Below are 22,418 nucleotides of genomic sequence, written 5' to 3'. Positions count from 1 at the left end.
ATTGAAATTTTTGGATGAGAGAGAGGTGGAGAGGAAATGCTATGTTGTTGTACTTCAATGCACCTCGCATTCTGAAAGTGAGGTTCCTTTATATCTGATAAGAATCTGGCCTGGAATCACATCTGTTTGTTTTTGTGGGATTTTATTTCATTTTTGAAATCACAAATAGAAATTCTCACATTTTCACTCATGCTCAAGGAAAGAGCCTATATTATACCAAAATATTAGTGTGTATTAACTAAAGAGAGAGGCCAAGGAAGGGGGTGGTGGTGTTTTTTTGTATCTGGATTCAAAATGGCTTTGGTTTGGAGATCATGCTCAGAAACTATGCTAAGAGAGTAGTTTACAGTTTTATTTAACAAAGATGGTTGCTAATTTTGCTTCTTTTTGTTTTGTGGATACAGCTCTTCCAAGTACTCCACCAACCACTATAAATTGTAAGTCTGGTCTTATATTGGCTTTACTGTTGTTTTTTCTGAAGTCTGTGTTAAGCATCCAAACTTTAACTGTGTCTCAGAATCTTTTGAGCTGCCACCAGTTGCATATCCCAACTCTCCAACACACTTAGCTCTGTTAGGGAGACTCCTAGATGAGAGCTTCCTTTTCTTTACATGACTACTCTACTTGCATTTTGACATCTACTGTGGCATTCCGCTCCCTCTGTATTAGGCTCCAGGTTGCCTACACTGTGTTAATTATAACAAGCTCTGCAGGCTGATGTGCTTCAAACTGAGCTGTGAGCCCAAGCCCATTAAATGCAAAATGGAATCATCTGGGGCCCAGCTGAGAGACAAAGGGACTCTATGAGAGATGTATAAAAGTGTAAGGGAAACCAGTAGAGGAAATGACAGCAGTGTAGAGTGGATTTCTGTATGTGAAGGTTTAAGGAGGGCACTAGAGGTCCACGAGGAAGGAGCCAGGAACACATTTGGTGTCAGCTTAGTAAAGAGAAGCAGAGCCTGATTAGGTAGATTCTTTTAAAGCAAACTTTCCTGAACCTTCTTGTGTATGTACCTCTTATTGACCTTGTGTATATACCTTTTTGGAGTATAAGCATGCAACCCTTAGTTGAAATGTGCTCTGAGAGATTTAAACTATTGATGGGCAATCTTGCTTGTACGAAGTGCATTTTCATTTATGTGGAGGTGCTGTGCATAATCAGATTTATTTTATGTATTCTTGTGATCATGCAGAAACAGATGTTGAGGAGTGCAGAATTAATGTATGGTCCAGAACCCCACCCCTCATTTGGGGGGGGGTGCATCTGGCGCAGGGCCAAGCTTCAAGCAAACTGCCTGAAGGGGGCAGCTAGGGATTTCCCTGGCCCAGTAACACCCGGCTAGCACAAAACCACTCTACTCCACTCACTCCTGGCTCTGGTGTAGAGGGTGTGATGGGAGAGGCTAGAAGAGGCAAGGCCAGAGTACACTGTGCTCTGGCGATCCTCACCCACATAATGGCTCCTAGGGGTCATTACAAGCTGGTGGAAGTTTAAGCTGTCCTTAGGCTTCTGCAACTTGTGCCAAGGCATGTATGGCCACCTCTTTCTCTTTCCCCAGCAGCTGTATTGAGGCCTCTTCTGAATAAACAGATTAAATATCTTCACTGGAAATAAAACCAAAAGGAATTCTAAAATATACTGGTTTTTGTTCCTCTTAGCAATAAATGGCTCGTGTGGTGGCTACCTTTCCACAGCTTCTGGATCATTCTCTAGTCCATTCTTTCCTGGAAACTATCCAGTGAATGTAAAATGCATCTGGAGAATAGAAGTCAAGAACAATTATTATATCAGACTCATCTTTAAGCATCTTGAGTAAGTAAAATATTAGGTATTGAACTGCAGTTTAGCCTTCAGAGAACTTGATATAAAGTGACGACTTCCACTTTCCATATTTGTTTGGCTTTTTTTTTTTTTTTTTTAAGATTTTGATCTTGCATAGAAGAGCCTTATAATCTTACTGACCTCTTTAAACTATTTGATTTTGAGTTTTGAAAGGTGATCCATTGCTTATGTTTCTTCTGAATTTTATTTTAGTTCATTATTAAAGTCTCCAATCAACCAAATACAGTAGAAGGTCTGATCTGGTAATCTAGTAGCTGACCAACTTACTACCATGCAAGAGTCTCGTTTGGTCCTTTTTCTCCTTCAATAGCTGGCACTGGAAATGCTGCAGAGGCAGCCTACCTCTCTCTGGATCCAATCAAGCAAAGCATTTAAGCACATACTAGTCTATGGGACTACTCTGGTGCTTAAAATTAAACACTTGTTTAAGTACCTTGACAGTTCTGGGCCTCTGTGGTCAAGCCATATGTCTCATTTGTGGAGCAGCACTGAATGGGAAATGTTAGCCAACTTTCCTGGTCTGGAAGAACCTTTTTTTTTTGGCATGACCGCTTGATGGTGAAGGAAGTCAGGCTAAAGCAAGTGGGGAGATTTTTGGAGTCATCAAAGGGTTTGAATAGGCAGTGGGAAGCATAGTTGTGTTTTTCTTTAAAAACAGAACTAGAAAAATCTTTTTTAATGTTAGCCAAGCACAGATTCAATGTTTTTACTATCTTTAACTCGGCTAATATGCTATGAGCATTGTATAGTCGTACAAGTTGTATGGGTATTTTTGGAAGAATAAATAAATGTTAGCTACTGTAGCATCGAGGTGACATGGTTTTGTGGTTGAATCCAAACTTGATCTATGCGAGATATATAACAAAGCAATAGTTTGTGAATAAGCTTGATTGTCTACTGCTTGATCTTTATAGTCCCTGTTCTGTAAGTGAGTCTTCAGACTCTGTGGCTGTCAGTCCAACACCTTCTACAAACAATGCAATCACATTTAAAAACACATTTTTAAAAGAAAAAAGAATATATACACACCCCTTTGACTTATGTCAAACGTTTCTCTCCAGATCTCACTGTTTGTCTCCATTGCATATCATTCTGTGCAGAAACTGTGCAGAATATGCAACAGAGCTCTAACTGGCAGATCTGGGAGGAGAATTTTGCCATAGATTTGCATTAGTTCACCAAATCATTTTCTAGCCCGAATATTGCTGTTAGCTTATCTTATCAACAAAGGCGTAAGTGTTCACGCTGTTATATATTCATTTAGTACTAGGTTCCTCTGAAGTCTAAAGGATTCAGTTCATTCCAAACTCATTTTGAAAACTATTTTCTAAACTATTTTCTAACTCTGATACTGCTTTAGAGTAACACAAAATAACTTTATCTCCACAGGCTAGAAGCTTCATATAATTGTGCTTATGACTTTGTTGAAGTCTATGATGGTCCTCTGAATACATCTCCTTTACTTGGGAGGATTTGCGATGGTTCAAATTACACATTTACATCATCTTCAAATACAATGACTGTTCTGTTTTCAAGTGACTTTAGTTATACAAGAAGTGGATTCAGTGCTTACTATGATTCGTTTCCAGAAAAGAACAATGATACAGGTAAGCTTGCCTTAAATATAGCAATGTTCCTATTAGTAAGGTAACAATAAGGACCTGATCAAGCCAGTGAAGTCAATGGAAAAACTCCCATTCATTTAGATCAGCCTGACATTGGATCAGGCTAAATTTAATATCTTGCAGAGTTCTAGCTAAGTTGGTTCCAGGATATTCGAGAGACAAGGTGGGTAAGGTAATATCTTTTATTGGATCAATTTCTGCTGGCGAAAGACAAGCTTTTGAGCTTGCCCAGAGGTTTTAAGTCAGGAACCAGTTGATTTTTAATTATAGTAATGTTTGGATACATATCTAAAATTAATATGAACCTTTCCTTCCGTCTCATCATTTAGCACTGTCATGTTCTGGACAATATATGCGTGCAGTCATTAACAGAACCTATCTGCAGTCATTGGGCTACAATGCTTGGGATGTTTATCTGAATGACTCATCCTGTGGGCCACAACAGATCACGGAAACCTATGTTATATTCAACATACCTTTTAATGGATGTGGTACAATAAGACAGGTGAGAAATGTACTTTTTATTCATATGTCACTTTTGCATTTGAACACACCTTTAGTTGAACAAAGCAATTTAAATTAGTTTTGAACAAAAATGATCAGTCAAACCATTCACTTTAAAAGGCCATAATTTAGATACAGAAATATTTGTTTAAAAATGCTCATCCTATGTTTGAGGTGATTAGTATATTTGTTGTGCATGAGTTTGTCTAACCACCTTACTGACAATTAGGAGCCCTGACTTTAGAAAAAGAAGATCCTGAGGGGAAATTACAATAAACACAGAACCCGGTCACTTCATATTTGTCAGGATGACTCAAGGTGTTGGTAGCATGGATGGGTGAAGAGCCTTTGACCTCTTGGTCACATTTGTGAATGTTGCCCAAGTCAGAGGTGTCTGGAAAAACTCCATCTGGTAGTGTCATAGGGTGTGCGCTCAGCTTCCTTGCATTGCCTGGCCTGTTTGCATGGTCTTTTATTCATGCTATACATACAATGTGTATCTTTAGATTCACAGCACTGCAGAACATAGTATAAGCATGTGTCAGGAAGAGTCTTCCATCCAGCTTTCTCTACCTCATCCAGCTCACTCTCTGAGCTCCCCACTTCCTGTTCCTGCCAATTATGTATCATCCCTTATCGAGCTAATTACCCAGATAGCCCAATCATTGCCCCCAAGTGTCAGTTTCCACCATAATAGGTAAATTGCCTCCAATTTAGCCCATAATCTTCTTTGTTAGGCAATTACCTACAAGACCATGGTGCTACAGCTAGGGCTATGTCTATACTACGCACCTTTTAGTGACACAGCTGTGCCACTACAGCCATGCAACTAAAAGGTGCACAGTGTAGCCGCTCTTTATCGGCAGGAGAGAGCTCTCCCGCCAACAAAATAAATCCACCCCCAACAAGAGGCAGTAGCTTTGTTGGCAGGAGAGCTCTCCCGCTGACAAAGCACTGTCCACACTAGTGCTTTTCGTCAGTAAAACGTTTGTCATTCGGGGGCGGGGGGATTCACATCCCTGAATGACAAAAGTTTTATCAACGAAACTGCAGTGTAGACAAAGCCTAGCACTCTGTCACAGGTAGATAGTGGACAAAATCCCCTTGAATTTTAGGGGAGAGGGTAATATTTGAATCCCTAAACCCTAACTCTTTCTTTTACAAGTCCTGGGAAGATGTACAACCAGAAGTGACTGATTCTTTGGTTCTGTTTCAGATGTGGCCAAAATCTGTCAAAAGGAGACAAAGGGGGAGAAATCTACCTCATCCCTAAAAGTGGCCCTTCTGTGTCAGGGTTGAGACCTCACTGTAGAGGATTGGGGGAAATCAGCTATCATTCTGTGGATAAACAGAGTAGCTTAGACTCCAGGACTGTCAGTTGGCACCTTTCACGAGCAACAAATTCATTCTAAAATCAAAACATGTAAAGAACACTTTGATTAAATATGTACCATGGACCACTAAGGTGTGCAAATGTAATTCATCATGTACGTAGTTTACAAACTATTGTAGAAGGGACATTAATTGAGCAGCAGGTGCTAATACAGAAATTGAGCAAAACTAATAGTACGATGTTTCTTTTCTTATGTCATTTTGATAAAGCACCTACATGAATTAACCATCAGAAGTGTACGCTGAGTAGCTAGAATACTACTATATAAAAACAGATAGTGGCCTGAACAAAAATCCCTGTAATTTGGGTGCTGAAGATAAATCCAAACTTTGTCAATGGGCCCTGTCTTTATAATGGACTGAACAAAACTCCTATATCTGAACTACCATAGACTTTGGGATGTCTGAAATCCAGATCCGACTTTCATAGCATGAACTGATCTCTAATAAAATAAATAGAAAAACAAAGTTCAGTGAATTTATAAAAGTGCCTTCAGAGAACAGGTTTTATGTTAGCTCTGGGAGCTCTGCTACACCTTGTCTTAAAAGTGAATTTATGGCTCTTGCTCTTCAGATTAGTGACAAATTCGATGTGTTCCAGAGCACTTGTATCGCCTTCAAAGGTAGTCACTTGTTAGACCCTGCCGGTGAGGGTTAAGGTGATCACCAATAGTGTTATGCCAAACCACAAAATACATATTAACCAAAAATGTGCAAACTCCCCATTCTCCTGGAACGTAGGAGGAATTGAGCAAGAGAGAAGCAGTGGTGCTTTGACAAGAGATTCTAATCAGTGGACTAAGGTGTGCATTTTACTAATGACTAAATTTTTCAGTGGGCTGTTTATGTCAGAACCAAATTAAAGGTGCAACATCAATTTGAAAATCCTGTTGGAAAATTGTATACCTAATATGTTACAAGTAAGTGAAACCTGAGATTACGCAAATGGGGTGGGGGAGAATATATCTATTTTTTTCAATTTGTTTGCTTTCTGCATTGGGCAGAATTTGTGTATAATCAATGTTCCATGGCATAGTCGGTCCCTTTCTGAAAAGACCATAAACATCAACAAAGAAGCAGAAAAACTCTTCTAATATTTTTAAGTAATTAGAAGCAAAAATAAATAAATAAAAATTTTTAAAAAATCAGAACATACTATTTAAAGAGTGTTCTTTGGGAAACTAGATTTAAAAAAATTAGCTAGTTTTTAAAAAACTCAAGTTGACAGTGTCTTTTTACAAAATCAATTATTTCAACTGCAATATTTTGAAACATTTTATTCTCTCATATTTTCACAGGTGAAAAATAACACTATCACCTATTCCAATGTAATCAGAACATCTCCTTCTGGTTATATTATCACAAGGGAAAACGACTTTCAGTTTCATGTTACCTGCAAAATGAACCAGGACACAATGGTAGAAATAATGTACGTTGCCAAAGGTGCTATTGACATACGTGAAACCCAGCATGGAAGATATGACGTGAATATTTCATTTTATGAATCATCAGATTTCTCAAATCCAGTTTACAATTCCCCATACTATGTTGACTTAAACCAGGATTTATTCCTGCAAGCCACTCTCTACAGTTCCGATTCCAACCTGGTGATTTTTGCAGACACGTGCATGGCATCTCCATATTCTGATGACTTCACAAACCTGACTTATGGTTTAATCAGGAATGGGTAAGGACTTTTAGTTATAAAGAAGTTATACCTAAAGTTATACATGTATCTTTCTTTCTGCTTTTATTGCTTGCATTGCAGCAGTAAAGCAGACATATTTACTTTGATTCCTCCATGTGTGTTAGTGGAGCAATTCTGATTTATTTTGGTTTTATTTTTTTGTTACAGATGTGTAAGAGATTCCACCTACAGCTCATACTATTCACCAATGGGATACATTGTTCGTTTCAAATTCAGTGCCTTCAAGTTTCTCAACAGACATGCTGCCATTTACTTGCAGTGCAAGATAGTTGTATGCAGGGCATACGATTATTCTTCTCGATGCTATCAGGGATGTTTAGCGAGGCGCAAGAGGGATACAAGTCCTTACCAGGAAAAAATAGATGTTGTTGTGGGGCCAGTCCAGCGTAAAAAAGAAACCAATGAGGACAAAAAATCTGGTAATTTATTTTTATGGCCTTTTCTCTTGCTGTATCTGTTAAGTATTATTTTACAATATCATTGTGGGGGAAAAAGAACTAGGTGGCCTTCTTTCTGGCAGCCAAAGTAACATCGAAGGCCCAAGTTCAGGCCCTCTGACAGAAGCTGACTATACAGACAGCCTTTACATAGAACAGACAGACTTTACATAGAACAGTACAGGCCAGGGCCTGAACAAAACTAAGCTGTACAAGCCCCTGCCAAATACAGTCATGGGCTATGACCAGAGGAGGGAGGGGGAGGAAGCAATGCAATAGGCCTTAGCAACAGAATAACTGCTTGTTTATGAAATACATGATAACTGCCTGTCTGTAAGAACATGATAACCGCTTGTTTATAAAACATAATAACTGCCTATATGATGAAATTGCTTCTAGTAAAGGTCAACTTCCCCTATAGTTCCAGCTATCTGCCAACCAGCTAATCATATATCATCTTTGGGCATCCCGTAATAAACCCCTATGACCCCGGAAAAAAACAATATGTACCTTGATGAGAACAACACTCCAGCTGGTGCTAAATACCACCCATGTCAGAAACCACCAAGAAACCCCCCACACACACACCCAATAAGCACCCAATTCTCGTAAATAATGAGTGAGCTACCGGGAAAAAGGGACAGACCCCTACTCTTATTTTCGCATAAATGACGTATTATTTGTACAATGCTTGCGATTTGATGGAATAAAGGCAGCCTGCGTGCTGTGCTAGGTGTGGTAGTTTTCGGACTGCTACCCCAACGCGTTGGTATGTTTTGCAATAAACTGGCCTCAGGCTTGAGTCTGTGAACTAAAATCAATGTGTGGGTGACTTTTTCCACGACACATTTAAGTATCACATTTCAGTATGTCATATTCTTTGCCTGTTTCCTTATCATGAATTCTGAACAGGAGTGTGCTAAGGGACAAGCCTTTTTCTTTGTGAACGCAATTTGATGGGGAAAAGGAGTTAATTATGAAAGTATTCAGAAATTTTTCAAGCATCAGTTATTCCCGCAAAAAAATCTCCACCCTACTGTCAGTTTATGTCATAAAATAATTACATGCTGATAATCTGCTTTTCTTTATAATGCCTTCTCTAAACAAATCTGTAATGTGTACTTTTTCCTTCTTCAAATCCCTCTTCAAGACCCAATTCTGCTTTGACAGCTAGAAAAACCCAGCGTTGGCTGTGCTATTATTTATTGATGAACTTAAATTCAGATTATTCAGAAACATCAGTTTAGCTCACCTCAGCTTAGATACACCTATTTGTTTAACTGCAGTTTGTATTGCTTTCACCCTGGTCTCTCACTCTCTCCTTTTCTTCTGTTTGTTACTCACCTGTTACACCTTGTTTCACATTAATTAGCTTTTTGGTTCAGAGGCCTTATCTTCCGAGTGTTTGCATAGTGCATAGCATAATGAGAACCCAGTCCTAAATGGAGCTGTAGGCGTTACAGTAATGCAACTAATAATGGTGGTGATCATCATTGTTATAAATGTGAATGGACTTGTTTACAGACTTATTCATGATTACAGAAAATAATGGTGTACTGGTCTTTTACTGTAGGATAAGAGCAAATGCTTGATCAAAATATTGGCTTACAGGGGAAACAAACGTCTCTCAGAATTGGTAATAGGGCATTTCATTTCACTTTCACAGATGCTAGTTCAAATTTAGTCTGAACCTCTAGCCCCTGAAAGTTGTTACCATTTGATTGCTTGTCAACGGGCTGTGTAAAATAAATTGGTGGCCTTGGTCTGGGTAATTACATTACAAACACCATCAACAATTGGAACTTTTGTGATAGTCCTCAGAGACCTCATGATGCTAATGAGCACAGACTGAGCTATCGTCTTACCCCTAGAACTGGTTGATGGTCTTCCAGGTCGCGGTTGAGACACACTGACAAAGCAATGTGAGATATTGGCATTGCTGTTGTTTTGTGTTGCACCTAAGCATAAGATGTTAAACTCCAGAGTTGTCTATCGGTCATTTTTAACATATGCTGCATTTGCTTGTGCTATTTTACTTTAACAGACATTAAACAATTTGCTCTTGTTTTCAAAACTAAATTTATCAGTATGACACTTTTGGTCAGACTATTATGATTCTTAATGGCAATGAATTTTTTACCTTTAAATCTCAACGGTGTCCTTGATGCTCTATCACTCTAGCACCTCCTATGTATTTATGTACTGACAAAAACTGTAAGATTAAATCAGATAAACTCTCTCTCTCATTTACAGATCCACACAAGAGAGAGTTTCTGGAAAAAGACGACGTACACAGCCCATTTGTTCTTGTCACTCTGCTCTTGGCAGGAGTTGTTTTGGTTCTCACTGGGGCCCTTTTGAGAAGTAAACTGAGGAGAAGCACTGAGTATCAAGTGCTATGAGAGTATCCCAAGGCATCACATGAGGTGGCTCAGCCTCATTCTTTCATGAATGTATTCAATGTCGAACATTTGCACAATGATTTAATAGATAACATAGTAAATTAAAAAGGAAAGTACTTGGCTTTCAAAGGTCAACAATAAATGTTCAGAACATGCTCTAATATGCAGAGATGTGTTCCACTAAACCTGATTTGGATGCACTTTAAATGAAGAGTCTCAAATAGGGCTTGAGGAAAATAAATCTTCAGTTTTGTGTGTGCAGACAAAAGTGCACATGCACCAATTGTACCTGCAATATCTTGCCTTCGTACACACAAATGGACATGGATATGTTCAAAGTGGGTAACTGTGCAGGCAGTAGATGGGTACACAATTATTTGATTCTTGCAGCATTTGGTGATTTCCTAACATGTTTAGTGTATTTGTATTTTGGTTACAGTGATCAGTCTGAATATGTTTGGGAAGGTTTTGACTAGGTCAGCTGTAGAGAAAGGACAGCTGTGAAACTCCGATCTGGACATTGGGGGTGTTGAGTTCTGTGGATTCAGGTTGGGGCCATCTCTGCATTTAACTAGCACAAGTAAGTGTATTTCTCTGGAAGTAACATGAAAATTCCTGCCCTTGTTAATTTAGTAAACAGTTGATTAAAGTGATACATCTTGAAATCCAACAGTTGTTTAGCATAGGGATGTATATTAAGTTTTTATTATACCTAATTAAACACATAATCAATCAGTATAAATAGTTTAAAATATAATAAATGTATTTAGGATGTAATTACAAATGAAAATCTGTATGAGTGTATTTTGTTTCTGATTAAGATGCAAAACCGACATCAAATAAAATGCTAAAACTCTGTCAATGAACTGCGTGTTTATTTTTTTACCTTAGATGGGGAAAGCATGGCATTAGATAGAATTGCATCTTATTTCTTTTTAGGCTAAATCTGCACTCCACAACTAAGCCATCCACACACAAATAAGTCTGATTCAGGTCAGCAAGCAATCAAGACTTGGGTCCTCGGACCCTGCTAGGAGGATGGGAGAAAGCCCGAGTCCCATTTTGACTCTGGTCCAAGCCCTGTCATTTTGCAGAATGGACTCATGTCAAAAGGTCTGCATAGTCCAGCATGGATGCATTGGCACTGAAACCCGAGTCCATCAATTGTGGACATAGGTTTACAATGCAGTACGGATGCTCAAGCTCTGACTTAGTGTACAGTGTAGACATGTACATACATTTTATTAACATGAATTTATAGCTACTTTTCTACCACTAATCCCCATTTAGGTGCAATAATCTAGTATCTAATAAATGTAAAAAAAATAGGTAAAAACATTCACATTATAGATCTGCTTTGAGTAGAGGAATACCACTCCCACAAGGGCAGTATTCTCTCTTTCCCCTACATCCAGCTATGGTCTGACATTTTTGTTGCTCATGGTCTAATTTAGGCCCTGATTTCTATAGGGCTACTCTTGTGTGTAAATATTTTCAGGAGGGACATAAAATTATAGGCTCCTCTGATCTGGGACCTTGTCTGCTTATATGCCTGTAAAGCATAATCCACAATAACAAATGGCTAATTCCTGCAGCCTTTACTTGAAGGCTCTGAAGACAAGTTTTTCATGCAGAATATGGCCCAACATTTTAAATAAAAAGTTCATTGATGCTTATTATGAAAAATCTTACGCTCCAACTTCCCACGCTATGCACTGTGCAGAACTTTCAGATGGACCGAATATAGTGAGTAGGTAGCATGATGGTAAATGGAATTCAGTGATGACTAATACAAGGTAATGTATGTTGGAAGGAATCATTGGAGCTTATCATACACAGCACTGAATTTTAAGTTAACTAACTCCCCAAAGGCATTGTTAGCAGAAAAATCTCTGATCAAGAGTGAACAGGTGCACATGTGCATATCAACATGGAGCACCCCTAGGGACAAAATATCTTGAATTCCATAAAAAGCAACAGAGGGTCCTGTGGCACCTTTAAGACTAACAGAAGTATTGGGAGCATAAGCTTTCGTGGGTAAGAACCTCACTTCTTCAGATGCAAGAGACTAACACGGCTACCCCTCTGATCTTGAATTCCAGTTACTGTATAAGGTAGGCAACCTCTCCATTTTAACAAAGAAAGAACTGTGACCTAGCAAAGAAAGCACTTCAGGATATTGGCTCATTGTGATTAAAATCCGTGTTGAAATCTACTCTAGACTTGACACAAGTGAAGCAAGTTCAGAAATCTAACTTCTGATACATGTGCCAGGCTCCTGCTGATGTTAATTTAAGCTATGTGTGCACATTGAAGAAAGAATGGCCCCCTACATGTAGGTGGATCAGGAAATTATATGGTACAATAAACATATTAAGATAACTAAAAAATGCAGTTACTGTAAAACATACCGTTTGCCAAGTAGGGATCTCACTGTAAATAATAATAGGTCTACTGAAACAGTTCCTCTGTACTGATTTCTTGCAGGCAATGAAATATCAAATTCCATAGCATACCCCTAAGTAATTATCAACCTGTAAACTCTGCAGAACATTTAATCAGATTGACTAGACATCCAGTCAAATTGGGTACCAAGCTGATCTTGGTACTAATTTAGGATCTGCTCCTTCAGTCCTTAACATCATTGGAAGTTTTGCTGGCTAGGATAGCAAGAGCAAGCCCTTCAATCATTAAACTCCTTCATACAATGAAACTAGTTTGTCATACTGGTGCCATGTTTACAATCCAAGGAATAGATTCTCTGAGTTTTAGATAGCTTTCCTTCTGTTTGTGTTTATTCCTATGTTGTGAACCATAGAACTATCTTGCCTATGGGTTCGAGTTTAAAAATCAACATTCACACTGACTGAATTGACGATATTTTGTCAAGTTTAGTAACTATTAATATTAAGTTTTAGATTCTGGGAATAATTGAGTTTTAGATTATTTAGGGAATAATTGAAACATCCCGGAGACATTGTTCATTTTTTAGAGTTTTTATATATATTTTTGATAGTTTAATCCCTGTCTTGTATAAGGGCTTCACTAATGTATTCTGGAGATTGACTATATATAGCAGAGGTGCGGGTAATTACATACAACCCCACTGGCTTCATTCAATGTGTGGTTATGGCCTAGTGCTTTCAGGTATGGGAGTGTTTACGCTAGGCTACTGTACTCCTTTTAAATTTATTCTTGGTTCTACGAATTTTTGCATCAGCCAGTTATAAACTAGCTTAACATAAAAAAATTAACAAAGGTGCCAACCTGTAATATTTTTCCTTTGTTTTTTCAAAGAAATGAAACTGTCACTGATTAAAGGAATGAACAGATGTGAATGTCGTGTTAGCAGGGCTTAATTTGTGCTGGGGCTTGCCAGAGCCGAGCCCCAGCACCTCTAGCCTTAGCAGTTCATAGCCCTGGCACCTCATGGCTGGCTGGGTCAGTGATGAACGTAAAAAATTGCTTGAGCCTCGGCACCTCTTTCATTACAAATTAAGGGCTGCGTGTTAGTGTTTATTCCAAAGAAACCTGGGGATCAGTTTGTCATCATTCCTATAACATGAACGATGTTGAAGTTGTGTGCAGACAGCTAGGATGCTCACAGGCCATTTCAGTATCAGGAAATGTCTATTTTGGTCAAGACACCAGAAGTAGTCTCCTGGATAAAGTGAAGTGCAAAGGGAATGAATCCTACCGGTAGAAGTGCTCTCACAGGGGGTGGTACAAACATAACTGTGGTCACCATAAGGTTGGTGTCATTTCTTTTATGCATGTTAAGTATTTACTATTGTAAATCAATTATGTGTTGAGTGATACGTTAACATGTTATGGGCAAACATATTAGCTGCATGAAGCTAGTCTATGTAATCTTCTTTGAGCTCTGGAAATTGAGATGCATTTCTGAATCATCGGAATCTTTGTTAATAGCATCCTTAATCCCTGTGTTTGGACTTGTGGAGGCTACTCATGTTGGACCTCCAGTTTATCTGAGTTCCCTGATGACTCTCCTCCACACTGGACTTTTGTCCCACACTTTTACCACACTGTCCTTCCCACCAGTCCCAGGCCTGGCTCACTCCTCATTTACTGCCTCAGCTGCTGGTCCCAGGCTGCTGAATGCCTGGGAATAGGAAATCCTGGGACAGCAAGTTTCTACAGTTGCAAAGTCATAGTCTTATCTTTCAATTTGCCATATTCTTCACAAAGCACATTCTTCTCCTTCCTTCCAGAGTTCAATGCTCACAAAACCCACCACCTGTTTGCTGCCTTACTCTTCTCTCTCAAACCCTTCTTCTCCATTCCCTCTGCATAGGTGATCTCAACAAAGTGACGTGTGTCAAGCTCAGGGTGACCTTCCTGGATTCTCCTCTCCCATCACCCTCCCAACATTTTCTCTTCCCTATCTCCAGTTTACCCTCCACTTCTAGCCCCTCAGCATGTTACTTTCATCCTTTAACCTCCAGCCTACTAATTTTCCTTCCACACTACCACTTTAACTCCCTCATACCAAGCCTTTCCCACTCATCTGGCTCATTCCCCTCTCTGTACAAACCTGTCCTGGTATCGTCCATCCTTAACTGACCCTGTCTGTCTCTCTGATATTCATTCCTATCCAAGCCCTTGTTCTAGGCCTGCTCAATCATCTGTTGTAGCCAAGATGCGCCTGGTTCTAACTGCTCTCTCAACCACTTGGGCTTAAGAGCTTATATCTCCTGAGTTGGCGAGCCAAGGAAACACTGAAGTCTGCATCTATATATTAAGGGATGACCTACATGGAATCACTGTGGGTAGACCCAGCCCAGAGTACTCTAACCACAAGAGCTGTAGCATGTAGCATAATCCCCTTACCCACAATAGATGTAGAGCCATATATGAAGTGATAGTGGGCAGTGCTGTACTCGTCTGATTGCAAGGGCCTGTCAGCAGTAACCAGGGAACAAGAGCAAGAGCCAGGATCAGAGCCCCTTGCCCAGTCATGGAGCAAATGGCAGGAACGTCCAGAGCTAGCCACCCAATTAGGGGCCAGCAGCTCACCCAGCTGATGGCAGGAATCAACCTGATCATCCATCCAGGCCAAGCCAAGCCAAGCAGCGGCCAGCACCAAGAGCAAACAGCCTGACCCCAGCCCTACCCCCAGTCCAGGAAAATGAGCAATTGGGGTGGAGCCTCCAGGAGATATGACTGCTCCCTATAAATACATCAGAGGGATAAATACCAGGGAGGGAGGGGAGTTAAGTGCCAATGTGGATGCAAGAACAAATGGCTATAAACTGGCCATCAACAAGTTTAGGCTTGAAATTATATGAAGTTTCTAACCATCAGAGGAGTGAAGTTCTGGAACAGCCTTCCAAGGGAGCAGTGGGAGACAAAAAACCTAATTGGCTTCAAGACTGAGATTGATAAGTGTATGGAGGGGATGGTATGATAAGACTGCCTACAATGGCATGTAACCAATCTGTGACTGCTAATAGAAAATGTAAACGTGGAAAACATGTCTCTCTGCTTACTGGCATTCATTTTTTCCAATATGTTGAAGATACGTTCCTGAGGCTGGTGAATGGGGAGAACGGGTGTGCAGACCGTGTTGAAATTTATTACAGCAGATGCTGGGGACCAGTATGTGATGATGGCTGGGACAGGAGAGAAGCACAGGAGGTGTGCAGACAGCTCAGCTGTGGAAAGGGCAAGGCCATTTTGGTCAAGGCTCAGGCTGACTTTTTCTGGATGATTTGCATGTAGAAGAGAGAAGCCCCTTGTGTGGATTGTTGTCACAGAGGGTGGTTCTTGCACAACTGTGACTTATTAAATTCCAGAACAGATAACACTGGAATCCTCCTGATGGTCACAGTTTGCTTTATGGCTTGGTGCCAAAATAAGTGGCTTGACTTTCACAGGTACAGAGCATAGGGAAGCTCCCACTGATTTCCACGTAGGTGCCTAGTGACTACTATGAATATATGTTCCTCATTGCAGGTACCTATGTTTGAAATTTTGGGGCTTTACTGAGGCTCAGCGATCTGTCCTTGCAGATCCAATTGCAAGATCATAGCCAAAAACATGTTTTGTTTTCTTTTTAAATGAATGAAAAACTTGGATAGTGCAGTGGAAAGTTTTTTAGTGTGCATTAGTGTATGTGTTAACCAAAGCACTCGATCAGTGCCCTCCATATGTCAAACTTCAAACAGGCTTTCTTTGTTTCATGAGTGTTTGGTATATTTCTCTAAGAGGTCTGTTGTTATAGGAGACAAGGAAGCTGTTATATGCCAATGCTGCAAAGATCAGTTGAAATGTCACACGAATGGCTTTCCTCTGCGGGAAATCAAAACTTATCTGTTAAACTGAAACTTTCAAATCTTTTAGCTTTTTATTATATTAAAATGTAGATAAAAATTTTAGTAGATTTTTGGCAAGAAACTAGCTCCTTAAAATATTATCTGCCAGAAAATAAAGATTGATCAATCTTCCCCTAATCTTTTTCCTTTACAATTGATATGGGAAGTATTTGCTCTCCAAGAGCCTAATTGTGTGAAGCCCTGAGTGCCTCCTGCAAAGTGCTGATAGTCCTCAGTTTCCCCCCATTGAAATTGAAGATGCTCCAGCAGCTCATCTGGCACCACCCATTGCAGGACCCTAAATGCTACTTCCAGAAATCAGAATAAGAATAATACTGAATAAGAAATATACAAGGGTAGGTCTTTAACATCATTGTTGGAAACATCTCCTAGAAGACAACACTGGCAGGCATCATCCCATAGCAGTTCGACTCAGAGGGCTGGAGTCTTAGCCAGTGTAAACCAGTGTCACTTCATTTACATCAGTAGAGTTCCATTGACTTACATCAGCTGAGGGTCTGACCAGTGGGGTCATTTCAGAAAAAAATGGAGTCTGAGTGGAATGGGTGTTGCTTTCCTAATGACCACAATCAAAGTTGGAGGCAGGGTAGTGGAAAACATAATGGAGCATATAGACCTATGAAAAGTCAGGGAGCGCAAACCAAAGTCAGGGTGTTTTTTGTACCTACCCACAGTGGGACTCTAGATTCTGGTTCATTTTTGCTCTGTAGGAATAGAACTATAGGAAAATGGAAAGGTGGAAAATTTCCCAGCTTTAAAATATCCCTTTTCTCCCTGAGTGCGTGTCTCAAGCTCCCATTGATGTAAGTAGCTGTTATCTGGGAACACTGAGGAGAGGATCTAACTCTGTCTGTGGAAGAAGAAATTATTTTAAAAAAATTAAGATGAACTAAAAACAGTTATTCTAAACAAACTTTTGTTTTAAATGTTTTAAATGTATCCTATAACGCATTTATTTTGTAAGAATCCATTAAGTTAAAGAACAAAGATCAAATTGCACAGCACACTCCTTTAGATTGACACGTATATAAATTCTGAAACATGTTTCTTTAGATTCACAGGAAACCCAGTCACTCTTTGATGGTTTAACTCCTTCTTAATGAACTTTTCTCAGCCCACAGAAATGTTGCATTAATTTACTGAAAAACAAAGTGTCAATTACGTTCTTTTTTCTTTCCAAGAAATGTCACCGAGACTGACGAATGGAAGGAGCAAATGTGAGCGTCGTATTGAAATATATTGTAAAGGAAACTGGGGAACAGTCTGTGATGACTCCTGGGACTTAAATGATGCACAAGAGATGAGCAGGCCATTTCAGCACCAGGAAATGTTTACTTTGGTCAAGGTTCAAGAAATATTCTCCTTGGTGACGTGTAGTACCAAGAGAATCAATCCTATCTTTGGCAGTGTTTGCACAAGGGCTGGCCCTCATAAAGCTATCTGCATGATGCCAACATTGTTTGTTCTGGTACAATCTGATTTCACTTATAAGGGAAATAGTCTGTTTTTTTGCAAACTGATTTTAATCTGAATTCCATTTTTGAGTATCATTAGAGGAAGAAATGCTAAATTGCTTGTTCAATTAGTCATTTCATTGAGAATATTCAGGCTTTTAACATTTTAGACTAAATCCTGAGCTCTTTATTCAGGAAAGACTCCTATTGATTACAATGGAGACTTGCCTGGGTAAAGACTTCAGGTTTTGTCCAAAAGCATTTGTGATTTTTCCCTAAATTCCTTATTTTACTGTAGTGAAAGCAGTGTTTGTGTTTCTAGGTTGAATAATAGGCCTCATTCCCCATTCACTGATATTAGTGTATATCAGGAATATCTCCTGTGAAGTCAATGGAGAATCAGGCCCATAGAATTAATGTCTTTTTCAATGGGACTGGGACTGATGACTCTTTAATTAGTTTTTCACTCATTTATGCGCTTTCTACACTGCTAAATTGCTTCTATTTAAGGGCCTAAATTGGCCTATAATTTTTTAAAATCGGTAATATATTAATTGCTCATACTTAGAGGTGGGTCTGAACCAAAAGCCGAGGTAATAACTCCCCTCAAAATTTCAGGAAATTAAGATCTGAACCCAGATTCAGACTTCACAGCTGGCCCCATCTATATAATGAACCAAACAAAACCCCTTACCTGTTTACTCTGGTAAAGTTTAGATCAAGGTGCAAACTGGAGCTTGGGGCCATCTTTACTCATGATCATGCTACACTCATTTGTGTGCACTGATTTTACTGTTGTCAAAATCTAAATAAAGGAAACTCAAAAAGTAATATGTTAAAGCTCTCTCTACTACACACTCCTAATCTCCATTGGTTATGCTACATAACTAGAAAGCTATCTGTTTGGATGGTAACTCTTAAAATATGTTGAAAGCAATCAGTGGGGCTAATGAGACTTTTTGTGACCCACCTAACACTACATGCTGAGATCAAAGGCATTCACTGAAAGCAGGGTAACCCTCTTTATTAAATGTACACCATTGTCCAGGTAAACATGAGACCAGGAAAAGAGCCAAGAGTTTAGCGTATGCCAATATAAATGAATCACTTTGGTATAAAATCTTACTTAAATCAAGTTGGTTGAGTGAGAGGATGAAATGAATGGTAACACTGTCCACTCAGCCAAAAACATTGATGCCAATTCATATCAGCATACCAGTCATCTGCATAGCAAAAGAAAGAGTGTTATCTCTGAAGGTGTTTCCCCCTGACATGGTGGACTTCCAATGCTTGTAGGTGGTGACACACACTGGCTATGGACACACACCTTTGGGAATGGAAAGTTGGACACAGTTCAGGCCACAATAAAGGACATAATACCTAAGGGTTTCATCTACCTTTCCTTAAATGTTTGCACCTGCTTAAGGGCATTTTCGATAGTGACCAGTTTTTTTGTTGTCAGTTTTATTTAATCAACTTTTGTTTTATCCCTTTCTCTATAGATTCTTCACTCTGCCAATATCTTTTTTTATCTGGGCTGAATGTAACAACTGTTAAATCAGGGCTAATTGCTTTTAGGCACCTAGAAGAGAAAAGAAATTGAACTCTGCCCTTCTAGGAGACTGACTAACAGGTTCGGTAATGGCTTGAGAAAGAGGGTAGGTGAATGCCACTTCAGGCATGGGGAGAACAAATAAGCTGAAAAGTGCTAGGTATTAATACTGCATTGCATCTGGAAATGCAGAAAAATACTAGCAAGCTGTCTAATGCCCAGCCTATCAAGCATTCTTAAAACTACAATACCCACCTGCTGAAGTGAAAAAACAAATGGACAGAGCCAGAAGAGTACCCAGAAGTCACCTACTACAGGATAGGCCCAACAAAGAAAATAACAGAACGCCACTAGCCATCACCTTCAGCCCCCAACTAAAACCTCTCCAGCACATCATCGAAGGTCTACAACCTATCCTGAAAGATGATCCCTCACTCTCACAGATCTTGGGAGACAGACCAGTCCTTGCTTACAGACAGCACCCCAACCTGAAGCAAATACTCACCAGCAACCGCACACCATACAACATAAACACTAACCCAGGAACCTATCCTTGCAACAAAGCCTGATGCCAACTCTGTCCACATATCAATTCAAGTAACACCACCATAGGACCTAATCACATCAGCCACGCCATCAGGGGCTCGTTCACCTGCACATCTACCAACGTGATATATGCCATCATGTGCCAGCAGTGCCCCTCTGCTATATACATTGGCCAAACCAGACAGTCTCTACGCAAAAGAATAAATTGACACAAATCTGACATCAGGAATCATAACATTCAAAAACCAGTGGGAGAACACTTCAACCTCTCTAATGACTCAGTGACAGACTTGAAGGTGGCAATTTTGCAACAAAAAAACTTCAAAAACAGACTCCAAAGAGAGACTGCTTAACTTGAATTAATATGCAAATTAGATACAATTAACTTAGGTTTGAACAGAGACTGGGAATGGTTGGGTCATTACACTAATTGAATCTATTTCCCCATGTTAAAATATCCTCACACCTTCTATGGATCATCTCAATTATCACTTCAAAGGTTTTTTTCTCTCTCCTGCTGATGATCGCTCATCTCAATTGATTGGCCTCTTACAGTTGGTATGGCTACTCCCACCTTTTCATGTTCTCTGTATGTATAAATATCTTCTATCTGTGTGTTCCATTCTATGCATCCGATGAAGTGGGTTTTAGCCCACGAAAGCTTATGCTCAAATAAAGTTGTTAGTCTCTAAGGTGCCACAAGTACTCCTCTTCTTTTTAGTTTCAACAGATACTCTGCTGTATGGATATCATATACAAAACAGTTGTAAAGGACAATGAAATTTCAGTAGAACTCTCTGACATAGCCTGTTGTGTGTTTATAACCCCTGATTCAGACCCACTTAGTTGTTTGCTCAGGCTTATTCTATAACATTTGGGGGGAGGGATAGCTCAGTGCTTTGAGCATTGGCCTGCTAAACCCAGGGTTGTGAGTGCAATCCTTGATGGGGCCACTTAGGTATCTGGGGCAAAAGACCAGTACTTAGTCCTGCTAGTGAAGGCAGGGGGCTGGACTCTATGACCTTTCAGGGTCCCTTCCAGTTCTATGAGATAGGTATAGGTATTATTTAGAATATTAGGGTTGGAAGAGACCTCAGGAGGTCATCTAGTCCAATCCCCTGCTCAAAACAGGACCAACACCAACTAAATCATCCCAGCCAAGGCTTTGTAAAGCAGGGCCTTAAAAACTTCTAAGGATGGAGATTCCACCACCTCCATGGTTTGGGGGGGAAATTAGGCTATCCCTAATGGTCTGGGCCTTTGCTTGCTTGGCCTGGGCCCACCTTGTGGCTGGCAGGCCCAAAGCCTGAACCAAGCTAAAAGTTGTGTTCCGTGACCGCTGTAATTGAGGGAGAAAAACTAGCCGCCAGTAATTGGGGCTAAAAGCCAGTTTAGAGGGTGTGCTGTATATTTGCAAATGTGTGAAGGTCGCAAGATCCCCTTTCCTTGCTTCCCTCTCGGAGCACTAGGCTCCCTCCCCTGCTCAGAGAGCGGGGGAGCCCTGGGAAACCGCCCACTAACTCAGAGGCAGTAGGGTGACCTACCCCATTCTCCTGAAGACAGGCCAGTGCTCTTTGCTGGAAGAGGGTGTGCGGAGACTGTGCCTTTCGTGACCCTTTTCTGGTTTCCATGCCCTGCGACCAAGTTCTTTTCCCCAATTTCCCTCTTGGAGCCTTAGGCTCCCTTCCCCTCTCTGAGGGGGGGGAGGGGCCTGGAAACCGCCCGCTACCCCAGAGGCGATAGGGTAGCGACACCATTCTCTTGAAGACGGGTCAGTGCTCTTTGCCGAAAGGAGGGTGTGCAGGGTCCGTGCCTTTCCCGACCCTTTCTGGTATAAATGTTTGAATGTTGGCGTATGGGTCACGCCTCGCCGGTATAACGAGGGGGTACACAGTGAATGTTGTACGTTTTGTCAACCGTGCTAGTCGGCTTGTTAAGTGTTTTGTGTTTTGCCCTTTGTGGGTGACTGTCAACCTGGTGGTGGTTGTCTACTAGGTATCCGTAATGGGGGCAGGGGAATCTAAGCAGATTCCCATGCCAGAGAAGGGCACTCCTGCCACGTACATGTACTCAAATTATGGCCCCTCAACCTGTACATTTTTAAACAAGTGGAACTGGTACACTAGGAATAACCCTAGCCTGCAGTTCCCCCCAAGCGGAACCTTCAATTTGAATAAAATTTTGCACCTCAGAGGTGCCCTGTTAACATATAAGGTCAGACAGGACCAGTTAAATGCATATTTTAATTGGTATAAAGAAACAAAAAAAAAAATGGTACTATACAATTAAAAGAGATAAAAAAGGGAATTGGCAAAGGATTTAATTTCAACTAAGCCGTAAAGAAATGCTATGCAACGGAAGCCCCTTACGTTCACCCCTCAGACAGAGTCTCCCCATTCTGAGGAAATATTCCTCTTGCACCATTCCCGGGCATTGGCACTTTGGGTCAGGAGACCTTGGTGTCCTTGGTGTCCGTGCATGCACCTTGGTCTCCCACGGAATTATACAATCTGCTGTACCCCAAATGGTGTGTATCTGGATGTGCCTGATCTCGCTCACAATAATGTCCTGGCAGTTTTGCAGAAGGACACTCTAAAGG

At 40.3% G+C, this 22,418-nt stretch overlaps 1 protein-coding gene across 1 annotated transcript in view; it reads left to right on the top strand.

Annotated features, from left to right (window-relative positions):
* DMBT1 (deleted in malignant brain tumors 1) overlaps positions 1 to 22,418 on the top strand; it is a 234,414-nt gene that overhangs the window by 168,604 nt on the left and 43,392 nt on the right. The window contains 8 exon segments of the mRNA XM_054035621.1: positions 1,660 to 1,813; positions 3,233 to 3,450; positions 3,798 to 3,973; positions 6,663 to 7,051; positions 7,220 to 7,491; positions 13,439 to 13,666; positions 15,451 to 15,649; positions 17,566 to 17,673. Of these exon segments, the coding sequence (XP_053891596.1) occupies positions 1,660 to 1,813; positions 3,233 to 3,450; positions 3,798 to 3,973; positions 6,663 to 7,051; positions 7,220 to 7,491; positions 13,439 to 13,666; positions 15,451 to 15,649; positions 17,566 to 17,673 (1,744 nt within the window).

The sequence above is a fragment of the Malaclemys terrapin genome, chromosome 7 (assembly GCF_027887155.1).
Source record: "Malaclemys terrapin pileata isolate rMalTer1 chromosome 7, rMalTer1.hap1, whole genome shotgun sequence".
NCBI lineage: Eukaryota > Metazoa > Chordata > Testudines > Emydidae > Malaclemys > Malaclemys terrapin.
The sequence above is the reverse complement of the archived record's forward strand: the minus strand, read 5'-3'. Positions and strand labels throughout refer to the sequence as shown.